Raw genomic sequence first — 26,323 nt, 5'->3', positions numbered from 1 at the left:
GCTGCGTGAGGGTGGCATTGGGAGTCAGTATGGGGTGAGCGTGAGGGCATAATGCTGCAGGTGATCCAACCAGGGGTCGTTGGCACTGGGCGTGGACGGGCCCAGACAATCTTAACTGCGGCACGCCAGCGGAGAGGTCACACAGCGGTAGCAATCAAGGATGTCCTGAGAGGAGCGTGGGAGGAGGGGTCTGTAGGCGGCGTTTAGAGGGGAGGGGGGGGGGGGGGGCGGGGAAGAAGCAGGAAGATGTAGGAGAGCAATTAAATAGCAGGGGGAGGCAGAAGGAGGAAAAAGCACAGGGGATTTGGGGGTCAGAACAAGGAAGGAAGGATGCCAGGATTGAAAAAGACTGAAAAAAGCACAAAAGTGTGAAAGTTCAGAAAGAGGCACATACGTTTAGAAAAGGGCACAAGAGTTTAGAAAGAGATGCAAGAGCAAAAGGTTCTGAGAAGGCACAAAGTTTAACGCGAAGAGGAAAAAGGCAGAAGTGTAGCTTAAGAGAGAAGGCGTGAGGGAGAAAGAAAGCTGCAGGAAGAGCAAGGTGAGGCCTCAAGGCACAAAGCCGGGTCCAAGAGGGCCTATACAGGTCGGAGGACCAGTTCCAGGTAAGTGGAGGGGAGAGCTTGGGCGCAGGCATCTACTTTGTAATTACGAGGATAATTCATGCATACCATTGTGCTTACTGAAGCTGTTATTTTAACTCCAAAGTATGCAATATTGTTTGCGGCACAATGAAAATGAAACAGACTCTGAATTTGACTCACAAGGGACAGAACTTTAACCTTTGAGATTTGTCGTTTTAGATTAAAACTCAGACAAGCCCCTCCTCCCACGCCCCCCTGAATTCTCACATTACCTCATTCAAAGCTTCGATGGAGTGCAAGGGATGGGCGAGTAGAATCAGGACATTGTCTATATATATTATAATATAAACACACATATATACACACACACTCTACTTTTGTGTGTTCCTCCCTATTGCCACCCCAAGATTGTCAGATTCTTCCACTCTACCATGGTTTCAAGTATAACACAAACAGCAGTGGGGAAAGATGGCGCTCCCGTCTCGTACCATCTTTGCATGAGTAGCTCAGTGAGGACTCGAGCCCCCTCACTGGACCACAGCTGGATGTCTATAACAGCAAAATGTTTATGCTTGGAACTTGGGATCAAAGGCAAAGGCCTTTAGGGTCTCACTTAGAAAGGACAAGTGAACCCTGTTCCATCAACAGTTTCATCAACAAGTTTAGGAGAGCGCATAATCTATAGGAAGCGTGTAATACCTTTTTAGGTTTGGGAATTACTGTGATGGAGGCATCAAGCATGGATTTAGTCATTGATCCAGACTCTGCGAATGAGTTGAATATGCGTGTCAGGAGAATAGCAAGGATATGGCCGAATGTCTTACAGAAAAGGTGTATAACCAACTGTGGTGGGGGGTTTATTTAGTTGAGAGTCTAGATATGCCTGGCATCATCTTCTCTAATTAAATGGGTTGCTTCAAAGTGTCTGCTTGGGCATCAGAAAGTCTTGATGCATTTGAATGTGAAATCGCAAATGTGCTCTGGGAATTTGTGATCCACCATGTATAGGTCACTACAATACTTGGAGAATGCTTGTGCTATGCCTCTATCATCTTTGATACTGCCCACAGACTGGTCTTTGATTACGGATATCCTTTAACAGCCAAATCACTTCATTTGCATGCTAGCACACTTTAAACTCTGTTCGCTCTCTATAATATTGTTTTGTACAGAGCAAAGCTTTTTCCGCCTTGTGTGTATCCACAATCTTGAATTGAGCCCCGATTGCTGCAAGCTTGCTCCACGTTTTAGGTGTGCCTGTCCTATGTACAGCTTCCAGAGCCTAGGTTTTAATTACTATTCATTCAATTTTTCTCTTCCTTCTTTAATCATTCTACCAAATCTGTCTTTATCATACCCCTAATCACTGCCTTAAGCGCACTCAGAAGGACGTTCATGCAAACAGTCATTATCATGTTCTTTAAACTGCTGGGTAATGTCTTCCTGCACATCCTTGTTCTGTTTAATTTGTAGGATGACATTAAGTGTGTTTACTGGAGGAGACAAATATTGCATTTCATGTTGTGGCGCGTGGAGAAAACAGCTACTTAGACCACAAGCACGGAGGAGAAGTATTTTCAACAGATGTGTTCTTTTCCTATACATCTGGGTATGGGTTAGGTGGGAGGTCTTTTCCTTTCCAGTCACTTCTCCATTGCCTGCGAGTTATATTGTACAGAACAGTTCTGTTTGGTTGGGTGGTTGAACTGGATAGCTCACCTCCCTTCAATGGTAACAATCCTTAACTAAACAAAACAAGGTATTCCCTTTTCTTCACCCCTACCAGGAAATATATAAAAAATAAAAATCTAACTTGCCTAAGCCAGGATTGGGAAGGACCCATTGCCACTAAACTGCCCAGCCATCTTATCCCAGTCCCTCTCACCACGACCTTGCTTAAGTTTTGTCCTTCTGAGAAATCCCTTCTTCCCCCTGCGAATACTGGTGGGGAAGTTCTCTGATCATTACTGAGAAAGTGGTCTCTCGTCCGGTCTGATGCATCTTCATCTTTGAGGACTGCTTTCCTCTTTACTGCCAGGATCGCTGTATAGAGCTTCATATCCTTAACTGCTCGATGTCTGTCCATCATCTGCTTCTCAGGGCCCTGCGGATCTTGGGTAGTGGGAGGCTTTTTATGTTTAGATTGTTCCTCGGTGTTGTCTAGGAGTCGCTTGGCTTTTGATCGAGACCTCGGTTGATGCCAACTTTAACATTGGAAGACAATGTGCAACATGGGGCCAGCAGAACGTTTGTCAAATGGGGAAAAATTCAGCTGTGATGGCTGACCGATCTTTAAAAAGAAAAAACTTATTATTCTCACTGAGGTCAAGGGAAGACCCTTGAATGAGGCCCATCCGGCCTTAGCCCATCAGATCTGCCAATACAGACATGCCGCTGTCAAACCGCCTCAAGCCCAGGTTCACCTGCACTTTTAGTCCTTGCACAACAAATTAGTAGCAGCAGGCTTTAGGGGCTCTCTGACCAACAGCAGCTATTCTCTGTCCCTGCTTGCCATCAACTTGGTGGGTCTTCACTTTGTAAGTCAGAACACACACAGTTTGTACTCTCACTATGCAGTTGCCATTTTTAGGGTGGTGCTTGGGTGCCTGTCATAGGCCATAATCTGAAAATTCCTCAATCCGCACGACTAGCTGTCCTGCTGCAATCAAATTCTCACTTTTATGGTCAGCCCCTCATGGGTGATATTCTGGAATGGAAAATTAGCTTTGACGAGGCCTGGGCAGAGGAAAAGCCAATACATTTTACTCCTTCGCCAACTTGGCTACCTGACCCCAGTTTCATGACTGCCACTGTTTGAGATAACTTGTTTCAGTTCTTACTAAGTGACCTCTGTTGTCAATTTTGTGTAAAACATAAATTAATTGGGAGAAAATGGGGTGTATAAGGTGTTTTGCGATTTCACCATGTATTACACTACCCCTTTAGTAGAACAAGTCAAGTTTAATTTGTTAATTCTTTTGCTCAAACCGTGTAGCTGTGGCTCTAGAAAGTCAGGCTTGAGCAAAGGGACAAGTGTAAAACATTTAAACAGCACCAAAACACTTGCAGAGGAAAGTAACGAGAGGCTTAAGAAATCTGAAATCAATTTATAAATCTCGATTTGATTTTTATGTAATTTTTGACCATAACTCAAAAGATCCACTGAAGGCTTCTAGAAAAAGAATTTACAAGGTATAGTAAAACACTTTTTGCTTAACGGCGAACAATTGGCAAATTACTGTTACTTAGAATTACTTTAGGTGACTAACTCAGACAGGGAGCTGGCCAGGGAGGCCAGCAAGTTCCCCAGAAAAGTTAACTTGCAAAGAAAAAGCAGTCTTCAGTTCCAGGGTCAGAGGCTCCTTGCTATCGACTTCAATGAAGTGGCCCTGATGGAAGGCATACAGGACGCTAAAAATGCTGTGAGGTTGACTAGGGTCTTCCGGCCTGCTCCTCGTGAGGTGATCTTCATGACGGGGGTCAACGTTCTCTTGAGCTTAGCAGACGTCCAGTGGCCACTGGACGAACAGTCACCCAGTATAGCGATTTGCTTCTTTGCCTTCTGGGAAACCTAGCCACACTTTGAAGACTCTTCTAGGTGCAGAAGACTCAGGACAACATTGAGCATTAGGCTCTAGTCCTTGGGCTACATGGCTGAGATTCTGAAATTTGGACTAGAACTAGCAAGACCAGGCTTCCTCACATGCTGTGGCCCTGTGCTGCGAACAGGAGGTCAGCCAACAGAACCTTAGAGTCTCTTGCTTCGGCTGGGTACAGGAGAGGACCTCTCCATGAGCAGGACACAGCAGGCAGTCCCTTTTTTTTCTTGCTAGTCACCAGTCTTTCAGTCCTCGTCTCCAGCCCAACGAGATGAATCTGGGTGCCAAGAGTGCCCCCTTTATGCCTAGAAATTGCCCATTGGGGAGGTCACGGTCACTAGCCAATGGGCTAATAGGTTCCCTTCCTGCCAGATCACAACTTCCTGTGAAGTGTAACGTCTAGCTATCCCAGAGTGCTCAATTCTGCCCACTCTCAAGATGGCAGAACTCCTTTATCGGTCGCGAGAGCTTGGTAATCCACCCCTGGGGTGTGGCTACACGCCCACAGAAAAAAAACTGTTTGGCCACTGGTTTCCTCTGCCTTTGCAGACAGCCTACCTATACAATAGGGCAACCGCACACCACCATGGGCCTGCTACTGGCCCTTCAAAGGCTGCTTCCCCTTTGAAGCACTACTTTTGGGGCAAAACACACGACTCCCTAGAAGGGCAGAATGCCACTTCATGGCCAGCCTGATCAAATGGCCACTGGAAGACTTGGGCAACAGAGTGCAAGTTTATAGGAGTTGCATTTGGCAAGAAGCTACATTAATTTGGACTTTGTCTTCAAGTCAGGCTTTCTATAACAAGTTGCTTGATAACCTTAAAATAGCATCTTTGGCCGTCCCATTCATCAGTTAGTACAGCTGAACATGCCCAAGGAGTCAACAGGCCTTCTGTATGGGTGACTTACACATCGATATTATAACCGGATTATGGACTTTGCCATTGATTAGGAATAGCAAAGGCAAGTTCGCAGTTTAAAACTGCCCTTCAAATCCTCAGTGGCAGGCTGGAAGCAATGTTTTACCTTATCCCACTCAGGGTGGCAGAAACAGAGCTGCAGTCCCTGGTACCATATTTTAGGGACTTACAAGTTTGGCTGTGAGATTGGATACAAACCTATCAATCATTTACCTTTTTAAGAGTCATAGCGCATGCACAAGTCCTGTTTACTAGGGCTCATGGCATTCCAGAGCCACTACATCGGTTCCTAGTAGTCAAAAACAGGAGCAAAAGTGTGGGTAAAACCAGCTGCTTCCTCACACTCAATGCATAAATATGTTCTCATTTAATGCTGGTTAGTTGTAGAACCCTCTCTCAATCCTTTGACTCACTGACGTAGGTTTTTAAACTTGTAATCAACGTGATTAGGCTTCATTTAGGTTTACAGCCGATTTTCGTTTTCGGAACCAATTCCCAGTCTGTTTTTATTTTAAATATGGATAAAAACTGAAACAAAGTCTTTACTGGGGGAATCTCAATCATCCCTGCTCAGTCAACAGCTCTGACTGATAGGGAGAAGGTTGCTAATCGATCTTGAACAGCTGCAGATGGCACGCGTGTGGGTACTAAAACACTCATTTTCATACAAGCGTACTGATGTATCATATACATTAACTTACACCACTAAACAATGCATTCAAGTATTAGTGTACATTTACTAGTCACTAATATGCAGAAAGGAAAATGCTACTTACCAGTATGCATCTGTTCTTGGCATGTACAGCTGCAGAGTTGTACACTTTTGCATAGATCGCCATCTGGTGTTGGGCTCGGATGTTTGCATGTTGTTTTTGTCTTTGAAGATGTCTTTGTAGTCACGAGGTTGGCGACTTCTCCGGTCGACAGTGCGCATGGGCATCGGCTCCATCCTTAGATTGTTTTTGCCACGTAGGGTTAGATGGAGTAGTGAGAAATAGAAAGAGGTCCATGTGTAATGTATCTAAGTAAGATAATACTGGAACAGATAGAGGTATCCGGGGAGGCGGTGGGCGTGTACAACTCTGCTGCTCTACATGCCAAGAACAGATGCATACTGGTAAGTAGTATTTTTCGTTCGAGGCATATGAGCTGCAGATTGTACATTTTTGCATAGACACTACAGCAGTTACCTCGTTAGCGGTGGTTACCTGTATCTGTTTCAGTAGTTTGAAATAGTGTTCTTAATACAGCCTGGCCCACACTAGCTTGTTGTTTTGCCTGCACCTCCACACAATAGTGTTTTGTGAAGGTGTGTGGTGTAGCCCAAATTGCTGCTTTGCATACATTTCATCTAGGGGAATGTTCCCTAAGAATGCCATAGAAGCCCCTAGTTTGCGTGTAGTGAGCTCTAGGGGGAATGGTTACTGTGAGTTTGGCTCTGATGAAGCATATTTGCATGCATTTCAGAATCCACCTTGCAATTCCTGTTTTGGCTATAGGATTACCTTTATGAGGTGGGGAGAATGTCACAAAAAGTGGTTTGGTTTTCCTAAAGGATTTTGTTCTTTCAATGTAGTAGAGAATTGCTCTTTTAACATCTAATGTGTGTAGAGCTCGTTCTCCCACAGAGTCTGGTTGAGGAAAAAACACTGGGAGTTCAGACTCGTTGAGATGGAAGGCAGATACTACTTTGGGTAAAAATGTTGGGTTAGTCCTAAGAACTCCTTTGTTATGATGGATTTATAAAAAGTGTTTTTGACTAGTTAATGCCTGGAGTTCACTAACTCTTCTTTCAAGTACTTCCATAAAAGCTTTACTAGCGGGAACTCGAACAAAGACAAGTGCCGTCTGTTTTATGGTAGGCTGCTCTGGCGGCTAGATGTAACCTAATAGATGTATACGCTAGGTTACATTGTTGTAGATGCATAAGAGGTAACAGATGTTCTGAACAGAAGCATCTAGTGGGTTGATCTTGTGCGTGCAATAAATGACTAAATCGCTTCCTTTTTGCTGCATAGCATGCCCTTCTTGTACGGCGTCTAGCTTCTTTAATAACGTTCATACATTCTGGTGGGAGATTGGAAGTAGCCGAACTCTAAGATTTCAGGTGCCAGATCGCAAGGTTGAGTCGATTGGGATCTGGGTGTCTTATCTCTCCATGGTTCCAAGTTATACGTTTGGGCGGGAGGTGTAGCTTTTGATGTGGTACTACGGATAGTTCCAATAGAGTTGTGAACCATGGTTGCCATGCCCATGTTGGAGCAACTAGGATCATTGTGAGGAAATGTTTGCGTTTCCGAACCCACTAACGGAAAGAGAGGGAGAGGCGGAAAAAAGTAGGCAAATTTGCCTGACCAATTTATCCATATCGCATTGCCTGTGGACAATGGGTGTGGATACCCCACATGCGAAAGAATGGAAGAACTTGAGGATGAAGTTCCCATTCGTGGATCTGCTGTGCTTGATGGCTGAGCAGATCTGCAATCTGATTTTGTATCCCTGGGAGACGTTCTGCAAGGAGGTACATCAATTGCTTTGAGCTAGGTGTGAGCTGCAGGGAGTGCCCCCCCCCCCCCCATGCTTCTGTATGTACTACATTGCTGTCATGTCTGTACGGATCAGGAAAGTTTTGCCTGGTAGGTGTAGTTGAAAAGATTTCAACAATAGGAAGATTGCTAACAATTCCAGGTATCTGATGTGAAATTGTTTTTGTTGGGGGTCCAGATACCCTGAATGGTATGGGTTTGAAGATAAGCTCCCCGGCCAGTGAGCGATGCGCCTGTTAGCACCATCTGTGGAACTGGCTCGAGGAACGACTGCCCTTTGTAAATGTTCTGCGAGTTCCACCATTGTAGAAAGCGATGGGTGCGGTGGTCTACCAACACCAGATATGTTAGCTGACCGTGAGCCTGGTTCCACAGACGTGCCAAACACTCTTGTAATGGACGCATTTGTAGTCTTGGGTGAGGAACAAGAAAAATTGCATGAACACTTGTGCTGGTAGTGAGTGTTGTGGCGGACGTTTTTGGACTAGCACTTTTATAGCACTTATCCTGACTGGGTTGGGATATGCTAGGGCTGTGGAAGTGTTTATTGTAGCTCCTAGGTATTGTTGTATTCTGGACAGGGGTGGGAGAAATCGCAGGGAAGTCACTGTTTGGTGTTAGGGGAGCTGCGGGTGTTATGACCCCTGCCTCTGCCCTTGTTGTTACCCCTGTAACCTCCTCTAGAGTATCCTCTGGAAAAAGAGCCCTGGTTGGGACTTTTGTAGGATGAGAACAGGTGTTCTGGTGTATTTGTTTTTGAGCCTGCTCTATAGAAGGAGCATCAAAGGGAGCCTCTAGTAGAGGTCGACTGTAGGGCTCCCATAGACTTGGCAGTCTGTGTCCTTTTTTATCTTTTCTAAAGCTGTGTCCACTGCAAGACCAAAGAGGTGCTCATGGTCAAAAGCTGATTAAGGAAACGGTTTTGCACTTCTTGTTTAAAGCCAGATATCCTGAGCCAGGCATGTCTGCGTAGCAAAACATTAGTATTTACTGCGCGGGGCGCGGTGTCTGCTGCGTCTAGCACGCATTTGATGGATGTGTTAGTGATTAGTTTGCCTTCCTGTATAAGGTCTTTGGCTTTGTCTTTATATTGTTGAGGTAGGTGTTGAATGAGCTTTCCTAGCTCATCATAGTGAGCCCTGTCATACCTTGCCAAGAGGGTTTGTGTTTTGGCTATTTTCCAGTAGTTTGCAGTTTGAGACGCCATACGTTTGCCCGATGAGTCTAATAATTTAGATTCTTTGTCAGGGGGTGGGGTGTCACCTGACCCCCGAGAATTTGCCGTTTTGCGTGCATTGGCTACGACCAGGGAATCTAAAGGAAGCCGACCCTTCATGCATATGGGGTCAGTGGGAGCTGCCTTGTTTTTTTTTTTTTAAATCTATTCTGGGATTAAGCACCCTAGCTCAAACTGGGTCTTTGAACACTTCAGGAGCGTGTCTAAGAAGACCTTTTAGCATTGGCAAGACATGAAAGGTTTTTTGTGGCTGGTCAAAGGTTTCTAGAAGAAAATCCTCTTTTACAGGGTCAGAGTGTAGTTTGACTCCATAGCATGTTGCTGCCCTATTTATTAGTTGGGCAAAGCCCACATTGTCATCTGGTGGAGATGTTTTGAGGGGTAGAAATCCAGATCATTATGTAAGTCAGGATCTGTATTATACTCATGCCATGGGTCTGGATCCTGTGGTGGGTCATCGGTATCCACAGTGTCTAATGGGATTATATTATCATCTCCTTGCCCATCTCCATGTGCATCGTCACTATCCTCTGGTTGTGGGAGAATATGTTCTGGAGAAATCAGTTGATTAGGGTTAATTGGTGAAGGAGGTGGTGAAGTATTAGTGGCCATGTGTATTTTCTTTAGAGAAACCGGTGCCTGTGGTAAATGTTCTGGTTTCCTCTGTCGGTAGCATAGTAGCTATATGACCAGTTTTTGGACAGATAAAAATGGTGGTTTGCTTCGGATCCTGGAAAAAAGTTCTTTGGAATAGATTGTTTTCTTTGGCGGGGAAGATCTCTTTAGAAACTGTTTTTGACTGTTTAGCAACAGTGTCCGGTTTAGAAGCCTTCCCTGGCTCCTAAACCTTCGGGGCGGGTCGGCTCCAGAGGTTTCTGTTTGGGAGGCTTAGTTATGAAAGGCTTTTCTTTAGATGGTTTCGGCTCAGAGTTCTTCGGTGCGGAAGTCTGACTGCTTTGGCGCTGAAGGGTCTTTTGACTGCTTCGGCACAGATTGTTTTTCCGGTGCCGACAGAAGGGGGCGCGGTATCTCGGGAGACTTAGTTTTCGGTACCGAAGGTGTTTTTTTCGGGACCGGGTGGCTGGCTTGAGCCGGAAGGCTTGCCTTCGACTTTCGGAGCCAGGCTCGGAGGCGGGGAGCTCGAAATTGGTTCGGTGTGGACCTGGGCCCAGAGGCGAAGGTTTCACCGGAGCCTTTGGTATGGGCAGGGGTCTCGGTACTCGCGTCCTGTTGAGCCAGGGTGACATCTTTGGCGTCGGAGTTGTCTGCTTTGGAGACCGAGCCCTCTTCCTCTTCTGGTTCCGGAAGGCTGTCGGGCCTGGTTGGAAGATGTCCGGAATGTAACTTGGGACATCTTGTGGCATCAAGCCAGACGATCCTGGATGGTTTTCTTGGACTTGAAGGATAGGCAAGCCTCACAGTTGTCCTCTCGACGTTCCGGACAGAGGCACAGATTACAAACGGAGTGGAGGTCCGAGTGTGGGAATTTAGCACCACACTGGGGACATTTCTTAAAGGGAGTCCGTTCCATCGAGCGTGCGCCGTTACCGGCACAGGTAGGCCCAGTGGCCCGTGTCAAAGCTTGCAATTTTTCGAAGTAGTCATCGAGCGTGCGCGTCAAAAAGTACGTGATAGAGACAATACCTTTGTTTAGCAGTGATTGCGTGTCGAAGGGGGTTCGATAACGACACAGACCGGAGCGCAGCAAGTCCCATCCAAACACGATGGCGGAAAAAAACAATCCAAGGATGGAGCCGATGCCCATGCGCACTGTCGACCGAAGGAGAAGCCACCAACCTCGTGACTACAAATACTTCTTCGAAGACAAAAACATGCAAACATCCGAGCCCAACACCAGATGGCGATCTATGCAAAAGTGTACAATCTGCAGCTCATATGCCTCTAAGAGGTTAAGCTTCCTTTTTCCAACTCTCTCCCCAAATGAATAAGGATAAATACATATAAATTAAACAAAAAATAAACATTAATAGACAGAAATGTCAAAAAACTACCAAACCTGGGAGTCCCATACATCGCCAATAAGGAAAGGTAGCAGAGTTAATCAAATGCTGATCCATGGCCCATGAGATCCAATTAAGATTTCCCTCCTTGAACAAAACAAGTCACCCGAAACAAATCACTTTTGCCAAAGTAATAAGCACTTCGAACGGGGTGATCACCAGAATCAGGATACAGAGAATTTTGTTCCGCATGCAAGCAACATCGTGGGTCATTCGCTTACTGAGTCACCCTTCAGGAATGTAATAATCAGTGGACCATTGTGCATTCTTAATGGACCTACCTTGCCAATGTTTGCCAGTCTGCTGCTCTCCGGGCAGAGATCGTCTGTTACGAATGTTGCAAAAATATTGGTGAGCGCGTTGGTACCACAACAGTCGAGCTGTAAATAAAGACACCATTAGTCAGAAGTGGAAAAGGCAGCCATGCAGAGCACAGAGAGCAGCAATCATTACATTTTAGGATCAGTCAGCATGGTAGGGTGAGCAGTCAGTAGTCTCAGTATACCATAAGTCGGTATGAACTGAGCCATCTCGGGGTACTAGGTGTCCACAAGATGCGAGGTGCAGTCTCACGACATCAGTGGTCAGCCGGATGCAGCAAGCAGTTTTAGTACCCTAGCATTCAACAGGCTGTACTGAGCACCAACACGCCTTACTTAAGGATTGTCCCTAGAGGCCAGGTGCTAGGCATAGCGGCATGTGTGTCCAGGTCCTCAGGCACTAAAAATATCTGATATTGGGGTCTGCATTGTCGGTGGCATAATCTGCTCTGGCATTGAGGAAGACAAAGTGCACTGTACCTGACAGGGTCGATAAAGTTGCATCTTAGCATTGAGAGGGCTGATGCACAAACTCTGGGCAGGGAGGGATCAGACACCCAATATACTCTGCCCTGCCCAGGCACAGAGGTATTACAGGTTCTCCATGGTCCATCAGACGTTTATTTGACATGGAGAGCTCTGATGCTAGGAACTACTTTGCAGGGTTAAAGCTCCACTCTGCAATGACAGAAAAGGACCTGGGACAAGATGGGTTCCAGTGCCATGCTCAGGAAGAGAGGCCGGCTCTCAATGGGACAATAATTTACAGGGCTTCTTTATTAGTAGGAAACCAGGAAGAGATCAGTGGGATGGAAGATGAAAGGAGAAAAGATCAGTCCTCAGATTTCTACTGAAAAGTAGTAAAGGAAAGGACAGACAGATGTTTATTTGGGGTGGCGGTGTTCAACATTGATATGGCGAAAGAGACTGTTAGTCTTCTATGTACTGGGAATTTCTAGTACAGTCTTGAAGGAGTGCTGATGTGCACGGAGAGAAGATGTTTGTTGGTCAGAGGGTCAGGTATGTGGGTGCGAGGAGGTGTAAATACATTGGTATTTGTACTCTGTGTGAGCAGAAGCGAAGGGTTCATGGTGATCTCCAAGTGCCGGGTGAGGGGATCATTTCTGCAATGGCCAGTGATTTGACATTTGTAATGGCGAGTGTCCAGACATACAGCACCTACAGAAAGGGACCTTCTGCGATAGCAATACACCGAGGGCTTCTCTGATCAGGACACTGCTGACAATGTGAGAATGGAGCAGGGTTTGCAGTGGTTTAGGTCTGTGCAAACAGGAAGGTTTTCGCAGGCTGATTTCAATACAAAGCTAAATGAGTTTCATTTTTGTAATTATTTTACTTTTTTTTGCAGTTTTATACAGGGCGAACTTGACCTGAATCAGGTATCGGAGCGCTTTACATAGCACCAGCTACGTTACATGAGGACACACATTCAGTTTTTGTTAGGCATGGGGAGATTAAGTGATTTGCCCAGAATCACAGGAGGTTCAGAGTCATTGCCAAGACTCGAACCCAGCTCCGGGGTCGAGCGCCCTAGCCGTTAAGCCAACTCCTCTCCCCCATGTGTCACTATGGAAGCCAAAGGGAATGAAGTTTGTGGCAAGCATGGAAAAAAGCCAGCATGGGGCATGAGGACAGTGGAGTTAGCTCTTTGTGTACTTCCTCATGCGGACAATTCTGCGTTTAGCGAATTTATGTCCTCTCCTGGTTAGGATAGATTCGGGATGGGACTGCAGAACCACACGTTCTCTTCTATGTGATGAACTGTACAGGTTAAATTGGGGGCATTTCAATAGAAACATCTCAAGGCTTCTATATGCATTTCCTAAGCTACATACGAGATAAGTCTACAGAATTATAGAAATATCTCTTGCATGCAAGCACTTAATGGGCGGTTTGGATTAGTCGTGGGTTACTTATGTAATCTTCCACACTTTTTGCATAGGGCAGCTTGGTTCAATAATTTGGTCTCTCAATCCATCACCCCGTTACCCCTTTACCAGCCAAGACCAGGTGTGTGTGGTTGTACTAATGTCGAAGCAGGGAATGCATATCTTACCGTCTCATGGAAAACTTTCAGCACAGACTTTGCCTTGTTCTTGTCTACCTCATTGGCTAATGGGTTTGTGTAGTGGCTGAAAGCCTCATTGTAGAATAGGTTCAAATCCTTAGCAATCTGTGAAGAAATCGAACAACAAAGTCAAAGCACTACATGTACCTCAATTCCAGACATCAACCAAACCCTTAAAATAAGTTTAAAAGTGGGGTATAGACAATTATTGCAAAGAGTAATCCTAGCAACACAAATTCAAAGAGTCTATTGGCAGACTTTTACTTGGCGTTCAGAATCTAGACAGCTGTGATATTGCATCTTGTGAGGGTGACCATCTACTGATGGCAACACTCCGCAGCATTTGTTTCCGCCTCGTATCCAGGGTCTGCAAAGCATAGAAAATTCCCTTGAATGTCCAAACATTATCTGACCTCCTACCCTTCTTTTTCCGAGAATGATTACACAACCCTGCAGACCAAACACACAGAACAAATTCCATTTCCTCTGGAGTTTTTTGTCTTGTAAAAACAGAATATGGCAGGAAAGGGCTTGTGCAGCACTAACAGTCAGCAAATGCACTGCCCATTGGTCCCCAGGTTCCCTTGGTTTCTATAAGAACAAGTTACTTACCTTCGGTAACGATGTATCTGTAAGAAACATTAGTTAGATTCCTCACCTTAGAATATCCCCAGGCGTCAGACTGGATCCGGAAGATATTTCGTCAGCAATACCCCTTGCGCGTCGCTAGGCGTCGTCTGCGGCTCCGCGTCAGTCGTCGTGCGCCGGAATGACGGAGTACTTAAACGCCGCCCTCGCGCGCTGACGTCAGTTCTTGTACATAGCCTTCCGCGCCAGGAACGCAGAGCCATGCAAAGACCGACACTGGTGCCAAAAATAAATTCTAGGGGCCTGAAAAGGATAACCTTAACCCTAGATGTCAGTTCGCAGAACGGGGAGGATAGGTGGGTCGGTGAGGAATCTAACCAACTAATGTTTCTTACAGATACATCGTTACCGAAGGTAAGTAACTTGTTCATCTGAAAGAAACACGTTAGTTAGATTCCTCACCTTAGAATAGATACCCAAGCAATACCATCCCCGGTGGTGGGTCTGCGAACCAAGATCACACCAGAAAGTCCTCTAGGACAGAACGGCCAAAGAAGCCATCCCTCCGGACTTGGCTGTCAAGGCAGTAATGCCTGGCAAACGTGTGTAGCGAAGCCCACGTTGCCGCTTGACAAATGTCCTGCAAAGGGACACCCCGTCCCAAAGCAGTAGTAGCCGCTGTGGCCCGAGTAGAATGGGCGCGCAGCCCAACAGGAGGGTCCTTTTTTGCCAAGGAGTAACACATTTTGATGCACAAAACGACCCACCGAGAGATGGTCCGTTTGTGCACAGCTTTCCCCTTCTTAGCACCCACGTATCCAACGAAAAGTTGGTCGTCCACCCGGAACTGCTTTGTGCGGTCCAAATAAAAGGAGCGCGCACGTTTTGGGTCCAGACGGTGGAGCCTCTCTTCCTCTTTGGAAGGATGCGGAGGCGGAAAGAAGGTGGGCAAGGTGACAGACTGCCCAAGATGAAATGGAGTCACCACTTTCGGAAGAAAGGAGGGACGAGGCCGAAGGACAACCTTGTCCGGATGAACAGACAGAAAAGGAGGCTTTGAAGATAAAGCCTGGAGCTCACTCACTCGTCTAGCCGAGGTGATGGCTACCAGAAAAGCAGTCTTAAGCGTCAGCAGACGAAGAGGACAATTATGAAGAGGCTCAAAGGGAGCACACATCAGAAAAGTGAGAACAAGATTCAAGTCCCACTGAGGCATTACAAAAGGGACAGGAGGGAACGTGTGAGTAATGCCTTTTAGAAAGCGTGTAACCACAGGGGACTTGAAAAGAGAAGGCTGATCAGGAAGCCGCAAGAAGGCAGAGATGGCAGCAAGATAACCTTTCAGGGTGCCCAGAGCAGAGCCCTGCCGGGCCAAGGAAAGAAGAAAGAGGAGAACCTCAGAAAGAGGGGCGGAAAGGGGATCCACAGCCTTTGCTGTGCACCATGCCACAAATTGGTTCCACCAGCAGGCGTATACCGACTTTGTGGAGGGACGCCTGGCTGCCAGAATGATATCACAGACTTCAGGAGGCAAGTCAAATGGCATCAACTGCCGCCGCTCAATCTCCACGCATGGAGGTGGAGGCTGGACAGGTTCGGGTGGAGGACCGTCCCCTGCTGCTGCGACAGTAGATCCTCCCGAAGGGGCAGACGTATCGGAGGATCGGTCAACATACTGAGTAGCTCGGGATACCAGTACCTTCGTGCCCAATCCGGAGCCACCAAGATGACTTGGGCCCGGTCGTGCCTGATCTTCTTCAGCACTCTGGGCAGAAGTGGTATAGGCGGAAAGGCGTACAACAGACCGCAACTCCACTCGTGACGAAAAGCGTCGCCGAGCGAGTGCCGCCTTGGAAATTCCAACACGCAGAACTGCTGACATTGCGCGTTCTCTTCGGTGGCGAATAGATCTAACCAAGGCTCTCCCCACTGCTGAAAGAGACCTTGCGCCACTTCGGAGTTCAGACGCCATTCGTGATCCATCATGCATCGGCGGCTGATTTAGTCTGCTCTGGCGTTCAGAGAGCCCGCCAGATGTTGAACCACTAGGGTGACGCCCTGGTGTTCCAGCCACGTCCAGAGGCGCAGAGCCTCCTGACAAAGGGTCCACGACCCCACCCCGCCCTGTTTGTTGCAATACCACATGGCGGTGGTGTTGTCCGTGAACACCTGCACGACACTGCCCCTGACAGAGGGAAGGAAGGCTTTCAGTGCAAGCCGGATCGCTCTCAACTCCAACAGGTTGATGTGGAGACGAGACTCCGCCGGAGACCAGAGGCCTCTGATCTCCGCCTCTCCCATATGGCCACCCCATCCCAGGAGGGACGCATCCGTCACTACGACATGCTCCGGTTGGGGAATGGAGAGGCTTCTGCCCATGACCCAATCGCGGTCCGTGAGCCACCACTGCAACTGCAGTGCAGTGCCCTCCGAGATCAAGACATGGTCGGACAGGTTGCCGTGATGCTGGGCCCACTGAAACTTCAGGTCCCACTGCAGAGCCCGCATGCGCCGCCTGGCGTGATGCACTAGTAGGATGCAGGAGGCCATCAGCCCCAGAAGCCGCAACACTAGCCTGACCGAAACCCAGGATAGAGGCCGAAAGATGGGAATCAGGGCCTGTATATCCCGGACCCGCTGTTCCGGTGGATAGACCCGGAACTGCGCCGATTCGAGAACCGCTCCGATGAAAAGGAGCTTCTGAGAGGGACTCAGGTGTGACTTCGGCACGTTGATGGAAAACCCCAGCAAATGCAGGAGATCCGCCGTAGTCTGGAGGTGGGAGACTGCCTGGGGCGAGCCCGCCTTCAACAACCAGTCGTCGAGATAGGGGAAGACTGGAACCCCTGATATACGCAGATGAGCTGCGACCACCGCCATCACTTTCGTGAACACCCGAGGGGCACTGGTGAGGCCGAAGGGGAGCACGGTAAACTGAAAGTGCTCTTGGCCCACCGTGAACCGCAGGTAACGCCGGTGGGCCGGCAGGACGGGGATATGGAAATATGCGTCCTGCAAGTCCAACGCTACCATCCAGTCTCCGGGGTCTAGGGCAGCTAGAACCTGAGCCAAAGTCAACATCTTGAACCTTTCCTTCCGGAGGAAGGCATTGACGTTCCGAAGGTCCAAGATAGGGCGTAGGCCCCCTTTGCCCTTCTTGGGAACCAGAAAGTAGTGGGAATAACAACCACGACCTACTTCTGGACTCGGAACGCGCTCGACGGCCCCCTTGGCCAAAAGGGCCGAAACTTCCTCGTTGAGAAGATTCAAATGATCCCCCGAGATACGGTGGTGCTGCGGTGGCATGGCTGGAGGGGTCGTCTCGAAGGGGAGGGAGTAGCCCCTTCGGACGATTTGCAGCACCCACCTGTCCGATGTGATGGACCGCCAGTGGAGCAGGTGATGGCGAACTCTGCTGCCCACTGGCGTGGAATGGGCCTGAAAGCTCGGACTAGGAAGGCTTTGAGGCGGATGCTGCCGGGGTGGATGTGGGCTGACCTAGTCGTCCTCCAGAACCGCCTCGGCGGAAACCACGTCCGCGACCAGGTTGGTTCTGCGGCTGGTGGCTAGGCACACGTGAGGAGGCACCCCTTCCTTGGCCACGAAAGGGGCGAAAAGCGGAAGATTGCGACCGCGGGGCCGAGAGGCCCAAGGACTTGGCCGTAGCCCGGGAGTCCTTAAAGCGGTTCAGCGCACTGTCCGCTTTCTCGCCAAACAGGCGAGTGCCATCAAACGGCATGTCCATGAGTGCTCTGGACATCGCCCGAAAATGACGTGGACCGCAGCCAGGCGTGACGTCTAAGCGCCACTGTGGTGGAAATGGCCCTACCCAGCGAGTCCGTGGTGTAAAGCCCACAACGTATAGCATGTCGAGCGGCATCCCTCCCATCGGCCAGAGCCTGGGTAAGTCGTGTCCGGACCTCCTCCGGACACAGGCGCAGCACGTCCTCCACCGCATCCCACAGAGAGTGGGAATAACGGTCCAAGAGACAAGCGGTGTTCAAAGACCGCAGGCCCAAACTAAGGGAAGAGAACAGCTTCTTGCCAAACTGTTCTAGTCTCTTGGAATCCCGGTCCGGCGGGGCGGTCGGGAAAGAGGATTGGGAGGTGGAGGCCTGGATAACCAGGCTCTCAGGGGTAGGGTGTTGGGACAGAAAACTGGGGTCGCCCGGAGCAGGGCGGTGGCACCTGGCGACGTTCCTGTCCACAGGAGGAACTGTGGAGGGCTTGGACCAGGTGCCCTGCAGAACGTCAATGAGGGCCTCATTGAATTGCAGCAGAGGCCCAGTGGAGCTTGCTGCAGACTGAAGCACCTCGGTAAGGACGTTAGTCCTCACAGCCACGGCAGGCAGCTCGAGCCCAAGGGCTGCGGCCGCCTTGCGCAGCACCACAGAGAAAGCAGCGCCCTCCTCCGAAGCCACAGTCGGAGGAGAGACAAATCCAGTGTCTGGAGAGGTATCCAGGCCACTGGCCTCCCCCAGTTCATCTGCCCAGTCCTGTGACAGTTGAGCCTGAGCGGCCATAGGATCCTCGGATCCCTCCCAGTTGTCCCCATCATCCGACTCCTGGTATAGAGGAGAAAGTAACGGAGCCGGGCGGTAGACATAATGTGTCTCTAGCGGCGCCGTTCTCGGCATCCAGACGCCGGGCCCGGAGTGGGACTGAACTGGGGCCCGACGTCGAGCGGAGTCGATGTCGGCATCGGGGGTGGTACCGGTGTCGACGCCGGCGGAGGAGGCGTGACGAGGTCGACCGGCGTCGACGGGGACTCGAGAACGGGTCCCTCGGGCGCTTGCGGCGCCGGGGCCAGAGCCACCGGCAGGCAAGGCAGCCCAGTCGGGTCCACGGGGCCCGAAGGCGCACCAGCGGGCGCCGACGGCGGAGCCAGGTTCCTCATGGCCGAGAGTAAGGCACTGACTTCCGCCAGCGTCGCGTTAGTCCCAGGGACCGGAGGGTATGGGGACGTGCGCGGCGCCTGCGGCTCCGCCGGAGCCGCGGGGGTGGAACCACCCTGCCCCTCGGCCGAGTCGCGCGACCGGCGAGGGGAGTCCGAAGAGCGGTGTCGCCTCTTGGACTTCTTGGAATGCTTAGACTTACCCGAAGACTTGGATCCAGACGACAGATGGGGACGTCGGCTGCGGCTCCGCGACCGATCCTTGGACCTCCTCCTGGACCGGGATTTAGAGGCGCGCGGAGCCGAGTGGCGAATCTCGAGAAGCTTACGGGACCGCTCCCGTCTAGCCTTCGAGGTCAGGGCCTTGCAGTCCGAACACGACTCCGCGTCGTGATCGAGGCCCAAGCAGTAAAGGCACCGGCGGTGATGGTCTGTAACCGACAATCGGTTACAGTCCGTACAGGCTTTAAACCCAGGCATCCTACCGGCACCGGTGTCGAGACACGATCAAAAAGGATCAAAAAAGTTAGTCAAAAATTTACTAAAGGGGTAGCTCTCCCGGATCTGCGCTTACTGGCGCGGAAAAAAGAAGAACTGACGTCAGCGCGCGAGGGCGGCGTCTAAGTACTCCGACGACGGACGCGGAGCCGCAGACGACGCCTAGCGACGCGCAAGGGGTATTGCTGACGAAAAATCTTCCGGATCCAGTCTGACGCCTGGGGATATTCTAAGGTGAGGAATCTAACTAACTTGTTTCTTTCAGATCAATATTTATTTATTCATCTATCAAATGATATTACTGTTTTAGCCTCTCCTTTTGAAGAGCTCTGAACATGCTGCTCACGTTGGCTGAAATGTCGGTGGGGATCTGAGGAACAGGGCTCTTTTGACGTAATCATTTGTAAATGACATACCACCGTAAGGTCAGGAATGCTGTCCCTGAACAACTAGCTGGAAAGCGGTATGGAATACTGACTGAAACATCTGGATTCTAGTCTAATGTCACCAGTATATAGGATTCCCTTGAAAGATGATGCTTTGACCACTATTTTTTGATCGCTCAATAAAATGACCAACCTGGTTAATCATAAATGATACGAACTTTGAACAGTCAGTAGTCATTAGAAACACTTTCACCACTGATGGCCTGAATTTGAGGAACACAGCAAAGACGATAGTCAAAAGAATGGTACATATTTTTTTTAAATAGATGTAATAAAATAGACTGTTGTGAAATATGGGATTGATGAACCAAAGTATGACGATCATCCAAGTTGAGTTTGAGCGCACAACTAATGCTGCCGCCTCTATGCATTCGTATGAAATGTGTTTCCGGTTATTCGTGTGTCCCATTTCACATTACATGACCGATTTACTCTTAATCACAGTCTCTCTTTAGCTTTATTATTTAGCTGAAATATAAGTCTGTACATTCTTAAAGCCTATCTGCCTAGAGCTTGGTGTTCAAATCATTGACCATTTTGATACAGTCTTGCGACTGCAGACATGACCTCCAGGACTGGACACAGTACTCAAGAGGTGGCTTCCAGGACTGGCACAGCACTCCTGAGGTAGCATACATGTCATAATGACTTATTTGGTATGGATTATCTTGTATTACTGGGCATGCCGGCTGCGCGAGTCATTTCCATTGCATGGTATTATCCTATCAGGATTTGACCACTTACAAAACATTTTTTACATCTGTTCCGACTCTGGTCTTGGGTGGGATTCCTTTCTGGTGGCCCTATGACATGAATCTGGACATGGAATACTTTGACGCACATGCATACCTTTAAAATCATGGTTTGACACTTATGATGGTTTGACGCGTTTGAGGATTTTTCTGTGATACTTCTCTTTTGTATGACCATGGCTAAAAGAACGGTTATCCATATAGGTCGCAAGCTGGGACTCTGCTCGATTTACCCTTACTCTGAGGTGATTACCCGGGCAACACTACCACGACTATTAAGGACCTTTGTGAATACTGCATGACATATTAAAGTTGAGATTCGAGTGAGCTATGGATAAAGGGTATGTTTCTATAATATCCCCTTTTTTATACACAGGGTCTCGAGTTAGTAATGAATAAGGGGATAAATAAATATTTCCCTTTTTTGTATACATATGGGCTACGCTTTCCTCGCAATGATAGCAGGTTAATCTGATATACAAACTGCTTTCCCACCTGAATATATACTAATGTATTGATAGAACCTATGCTTAGGGTACAGAGAATTTGTACTTATGTATATCTGGGTGATTTAATTTCGATACGTCCTCTGAGTGTTATTAAATGTATAAAGCTGTATATATGTGTTATGTTGGCTGTCTAGCGACTGGACTAAGTCTAGTGTGACTTTTTAATTTAAAATTAAAGTATGCATCTTTTTTTTATGGAGTGATTTGTATATAATATATATGTTGTGTATTTGTATACATGTGTATATTAATTGTTATATCTTTATACATGTGTCCTTGTGTGCCAATTTATATTGTGTCCCTATGTGATTGTTTCAGCCCTGATGAAGTTCCCTTTGAAAAAGGAACGAAATGCGTTAGCCAATGACAGATTTTAATTCAAGCTTGAATAAAGGATGATCAACTAAAATGGTTCTCTGCTACGTTTCTGGTGCGCCTTCCACCCCAGAATATCTTCGAGTTTCTGGATTCCAGTGGCACTTAACGGCGGCAAGTGACGAAAGTAGATGCAAAGGACACTACATTTAATGAGACAGGGATTGAGGTTCTGAACCCTTGGTCAGCTGTTGGGAGCTTTATCTAATACTCCTGAGGTAGCAGGCAAGATACAACACTTTGAACGTGGTCTCCAGGACTAGACACTGTGTTCCAGACACTGCTACCTGTTCTCAGTCACACGTGGCAAGCAGAACTCTATATATAGTTCAACAGATGTGGACTTCAAAAGCTAGGCGAGTATTCCAGAAGAGGCTTTAAAAGAGACTGGTGCAGCAGTACACAACCTTCACATTCCTGCTACTTACCCTTAAGTTTGAGACCACCTGAAATGATCAAGATCCTGTTTTAGTTTAATGACTTTTCAGCAGTGCTTATGGTATCATTTTTGTCCTTAAGTGCCACACTCTTTTGTAGGCAGGAGACCATAGAATCCTGGCTCTTCTTGCTTTTGAAAATTATAAGAAGGTCCAACTCGCTTCTTCTCATACCTTCCAAACCGAAAAAGAAATCCTCCCAGACATGCTCATTTTATGGAAATGCACCCAGGATCTGGAACTCACTTCCTAGAGACCTCCGCTGCAACCCCTCATTTTGCTCCTTTAAACAGGACCTTAAATACCTACTGCGCAACAAATACTTCAACGCGCACCCAGACTGAGCTATGTTCCCAAAGCTCACACCCAATCTAACTTGACCCACTGAGACGGAAGATTTATTGCTTCAGCTGTCTACTAGGTCATGTATTCCATTAACTCATGTTGTTCTTATGTCCGCATATTGCAACTACCTTTATGGCCGAACCATTTTCTTTGCATTTTTGGATGTACTTAATTCAAACAATCGCGCATTATATGTAAAGTGCTCGGATATCTTCTGCTAACCTAGAAATAATAATAAATCAAAATATTATGACACTTCTATGAGTACTCTGGTACCCTAGTTTGATTTGCCCTGGGTGGCTGCCTAATGTTCCCTCACCACACATTCAGTTTACCTAAACTATACCTCATTCAGCACAACCTGGAAGGGGATCAACCAAATAACAGACCGTTTCATTTGCAAATATTAACCACTTACTATTAGAGTGTATGAATGTGTTAAAAAGGTAGGTGTATGGCAGCAGTGCTTTTGCCAACAATGAAAAGGGCATTTGACTTAAAAAAAATCTGCCCTACTGCCCAAGATTGCAAAAGTACTCTACTCTACTGCAGATTAGGTAGTATCTTCCCTTGGCTGCAACGAAGTCTTTCTTGTACACACATCAGTACAGTCAGGATCCAGTACTCCTCCGGACGTCTGATTCCTGGCTATTGGCAGCCATCTTCGAATCCAAGTAAATCTCTTTCTATGGCTGCTGCAAGATCGGCAACCATTGCAGGGGCGATAACAAGGGACGGAGGAGAGAATCCGATATGCACATAGGTAAATAAACCACAAAGATCATGCAAAAAAACAAAAAACAAGTGGGCATGGAACAGGTTCAGATCTGGTCACCAATTTAGCAACTCGCTGGGATTATGCTGACGTTTACAGTTATCAGAAAGAGGCTCCGAGAGAAAAGGACATACTTTAAAACATTTTAGTCATGTCTCAATGCGGTTTACGAAAGATCAAACAGCAGACCAAGGCCAAGCACATCCAGTCCATATGTACTAACAATTTGCATATTGGTGCAGTCTATTCCCACACCCGCCATCCAAGGGTGTCTAACAGAAGCCAAATTTGAAAGGAAAAATGGAAGGTGCACTCGATCCAAAGTCAATAAGGTAACGTAGTCAATTATTCCATGATTAGATCATTTTATTAGGTAAATTTCTTAACTGGCACACAGCAGAGTGCACCTTCCATTTTTCCTTTCAAACAGGTCTCAATGCTGAACTGCACCCGGGGACAGTCCTCTTGAAGCTACTGTGTACAAAGGCACCATAGGACTCTCTACCATCTTATTTCAGATAACTTTGTTAACACAGTAGTGCCTGATAATGGGCTTTGAGGTGTAAATTAACAATGAGCACAACAAACATTATGGGCATCTTGGACGATGTGACCAAGGTGGCCAGTTGAGGGGTCCACAACGTGGCTTGAAAAAAAAGTAATGGAAGAATTATGGTGGCCTTAAAACTGGATTCCTAGATTAGTTTGGACGCACGTGTGTACAGCCAATGAAATGGGTGAACAGATATCAAATTCTAAAAGCACACATAGTAAGAGTGAAGGGATTCCAACACGTGGATTGCAAAAATAAATATTTAGAATTTTACACTGCTCTATGGACATCCATCACTATGCTGAGCCAGACCTCATGGGCCATGTTATTACAGAAAGATCTTTATTCCGCTTCGGGCTGTGTCAGCACAATGCTCTATGGGTGGGTGGGGTGCACGAAAGAACAGTCTTTCACACTAGCAGGCAACAGCGCCTCGGCTCTGGGTGCGGTGCAAGCAAACAAGGAGAAAACACATGAACACTTGGCGGCAGCAGCAGGCACCCCTGTCCAGATCTGAGGCCGGTCCTGCAGGCCCGTCCACGCCACAGATTCGATTTCATGCCGACAAATCAATGTTTTCCGACGCGGCACGGCGATTTTCCTCTCCTCGGGGAGGAGGCTGCGAACCACTTTGCAGTCCCAAGGCATCCGAGGCGGTTCCAGCGATCTGCAGAACCGGGCGGCACTGACAGGGCCGTAATTAAATCGGAATCAATGGAATACCGTTCGAAGCTCGTGCAGATAATTAACGAGCAGCTGCAGAGCCCGGGGGTGACGCGCGCATTTCAAGCGGCGCGCGCAGCCAGGGAGGAGGCGAGACCAGGCCGAAGCCGCGCCTAATGCCAAGTTTAGTGGGGGCTGCTAGAAACCGCTCCTTCCAGATGAGGCGCTAGAAACCGCTGGATGTGCCGCACCGACCAAGACATGCTGTGGCTTTAGAGACTTGGAGATATTAAAATAGGGAGAGGCGAGATCAATATGCAAAATAGGTCGGGGACAGACTCCCTGCCGGCTGCTCGAGGGGCATTTCGGGGCGGCATGAATTTCGGGGCACAGTACAGTACACCCGTGTACTCGGTGCAGGCGAACATTTCAGCGGAGGGAAATTGGCTCATTTCGTCCGCAGTGCGATAACATCATGAAAGAGGCTTTCAGAAGCGCAGCGGAGGCGGTAAAAGAAACTCCCGGCCTCCGCGATCGTAATCTTCGCCCAGCGTCTCTCGCTAAAGGACAACTTTAACGAGCCCTTGCAACTGCTCCCGCCAACTTTCAGCGTCTGACTGACACTGCGCACGTGGCTTCCGGCATGGTCTCTGGAGGGTGGGCCGGGCAGAAAACTCAAAGGAGAGAGCCAATTTAGGCACTGGTTAATAATTTGACATTGGACAACAACACTAGAATTATGGGGCAAAAGCATCCAATTATACAAGAAGCTCACGCCTCTCTGGACCTCTTAAAGAGCCTGACTTGGATTTGTTCCAGCACCTTCTTGGCTGACGTCAACAAAATGTAAATGGAGGAACTGGAGGAACTGGGAGTGTATTCAGGGATCTAATGCACTACAGGTCACAGTTGAGGCTCCAAGTTGTACCCTGGTTAACTGAACGTTGATGAAGTCCGAATGCTGCCCTAATCTTGTAGGATGGGGCAGGATAATTGCAGCAAACGTACTGGTGGTACAACAACTGATGGGAGCATTAATGATTAATAGTTCATTATGTCACGACTATAGCGCTTTACCAAACAGCAATGTCTTCAAATATTAGCGCTAGCATTTTAGATATAGATATATATATATATCTATAAATACCACTGGAAGCACTACTGCTAGTGTAGTTAAGTTAGGCCAGACTCCCTACAGTAAAGGCTTTTGTTTTGCTTCTTTAATAACTTTGGCGCCATGTGTCAAATCTGCATGAACTTCCCCGCCCCCCCCCCCCCACCAAAAAAGTGAATCTATTTTTGACTACTTCATGTAAAGTTTCATACGGATCCATCATGTTGGGACAAGGAGTGGTGGGGCCAAAATGTGGAATATTTCCCATTTTATTTTCCACAGGCAAGTCTACTTGATACAGAAAAAAAAAAACAGTGAAAAGAACGGCACCAAGTTCGCCATAAAGTTAGATGCAAAAAGAACAATTGATGGACAGAATGCAGAACAAACTCATATATTCACCCCAGCACAGAGATCTGGGCCTAAATCCATCGTTTTTTGCTCCCCAAGCCATTCGTTTTAACCCAGCCATATGCAAATCAGTCTTGACCCCGTGTCCAATGGGAACAGTCCAACCCGAACTGCCAGGCCAGGTCCTCTCTGTTGAAACTCACTCAAAGCATGTTTTTAGTGGTTTAGGGAAAATTCATTAAGCTGCTCGCATATGAGGGGTACGGGTTGTACATGACAGGGTTAATCCTCAGAAAGAGGTATCTGGGCGGCTGGTGCTGCAGTTTGGGACAACAGTACTTCTGCGGTACCAACATAAAAAAGTAAAAAGAACTCAACCTGATAGGTCGAAGGATATTTTCTCCCGATAGCCAGTTCTGTACCAGCGTAACCAAAAATATTTGATTGGCTCACAAAACAGAATATATGAATGCTGCATCCACCATGACAGAGTTCAGTTTATGAATCCTGAAAACAGAAATAAATGGCATATAAGGGGGCAGGGTGAGGACATCCTGATCTCAAGGCCAATGTGAGGGGGGGCATAGGAACCCCCCCCTCCCGCATATTTTAAATAAAAATATATATCTATCTAGTTTTGTATTTTTATAGGTGGCATTGTGGGAACCCAGCATGGCAAAGTTGCACACAATAATAATAAAAAA

At 47.7% G+C, this 26,323-nt stretch overlaps 1 protein-coding gene across 1 annotated transcript in view; it reads right to left on the bottom strand.

Moving 5' to 3' along the window:
* CD81 (CD81 molecule) overlaps positions 1-26,323 on the bottom strand; it is a 180,243-nt gene that overhangs the window by 35,679 nt on the left and 118,241 nt on the right. Inside the window, exons 5-6 of the mRNA XM_085644944.1 lie at positions 13,308-13,424; positions 11,192-11,290 (exon numbers count right to left, since the gene is read on the bottom strand). Coding sequence (XP_085501070.1) covers positions 11,192-11,290; positions 13,308-13,424 — 216 coding nt within the window. The remainder of the gene's footprint in view (positions 1-11,191; positions 11,291-13,307; positions 13,425-26,323) is intronic.

Source organism: Triturus cristatus, chromosome 3_1, assembly GCF_964204655.1.
Source record: "Triturus cristatus chromosome 3_1, aTriCri1.1, whole genome shotgun sequence".
Taxonomy (NCBI): Eukaryota; Metazoa; Chordata; class Amphibia; order Caudata; family Salamandridae; genus Triturus; species Triturus cristatus.
This window is presented reverse-complemented; position numbering and strand designations above follow the sequence as displayed.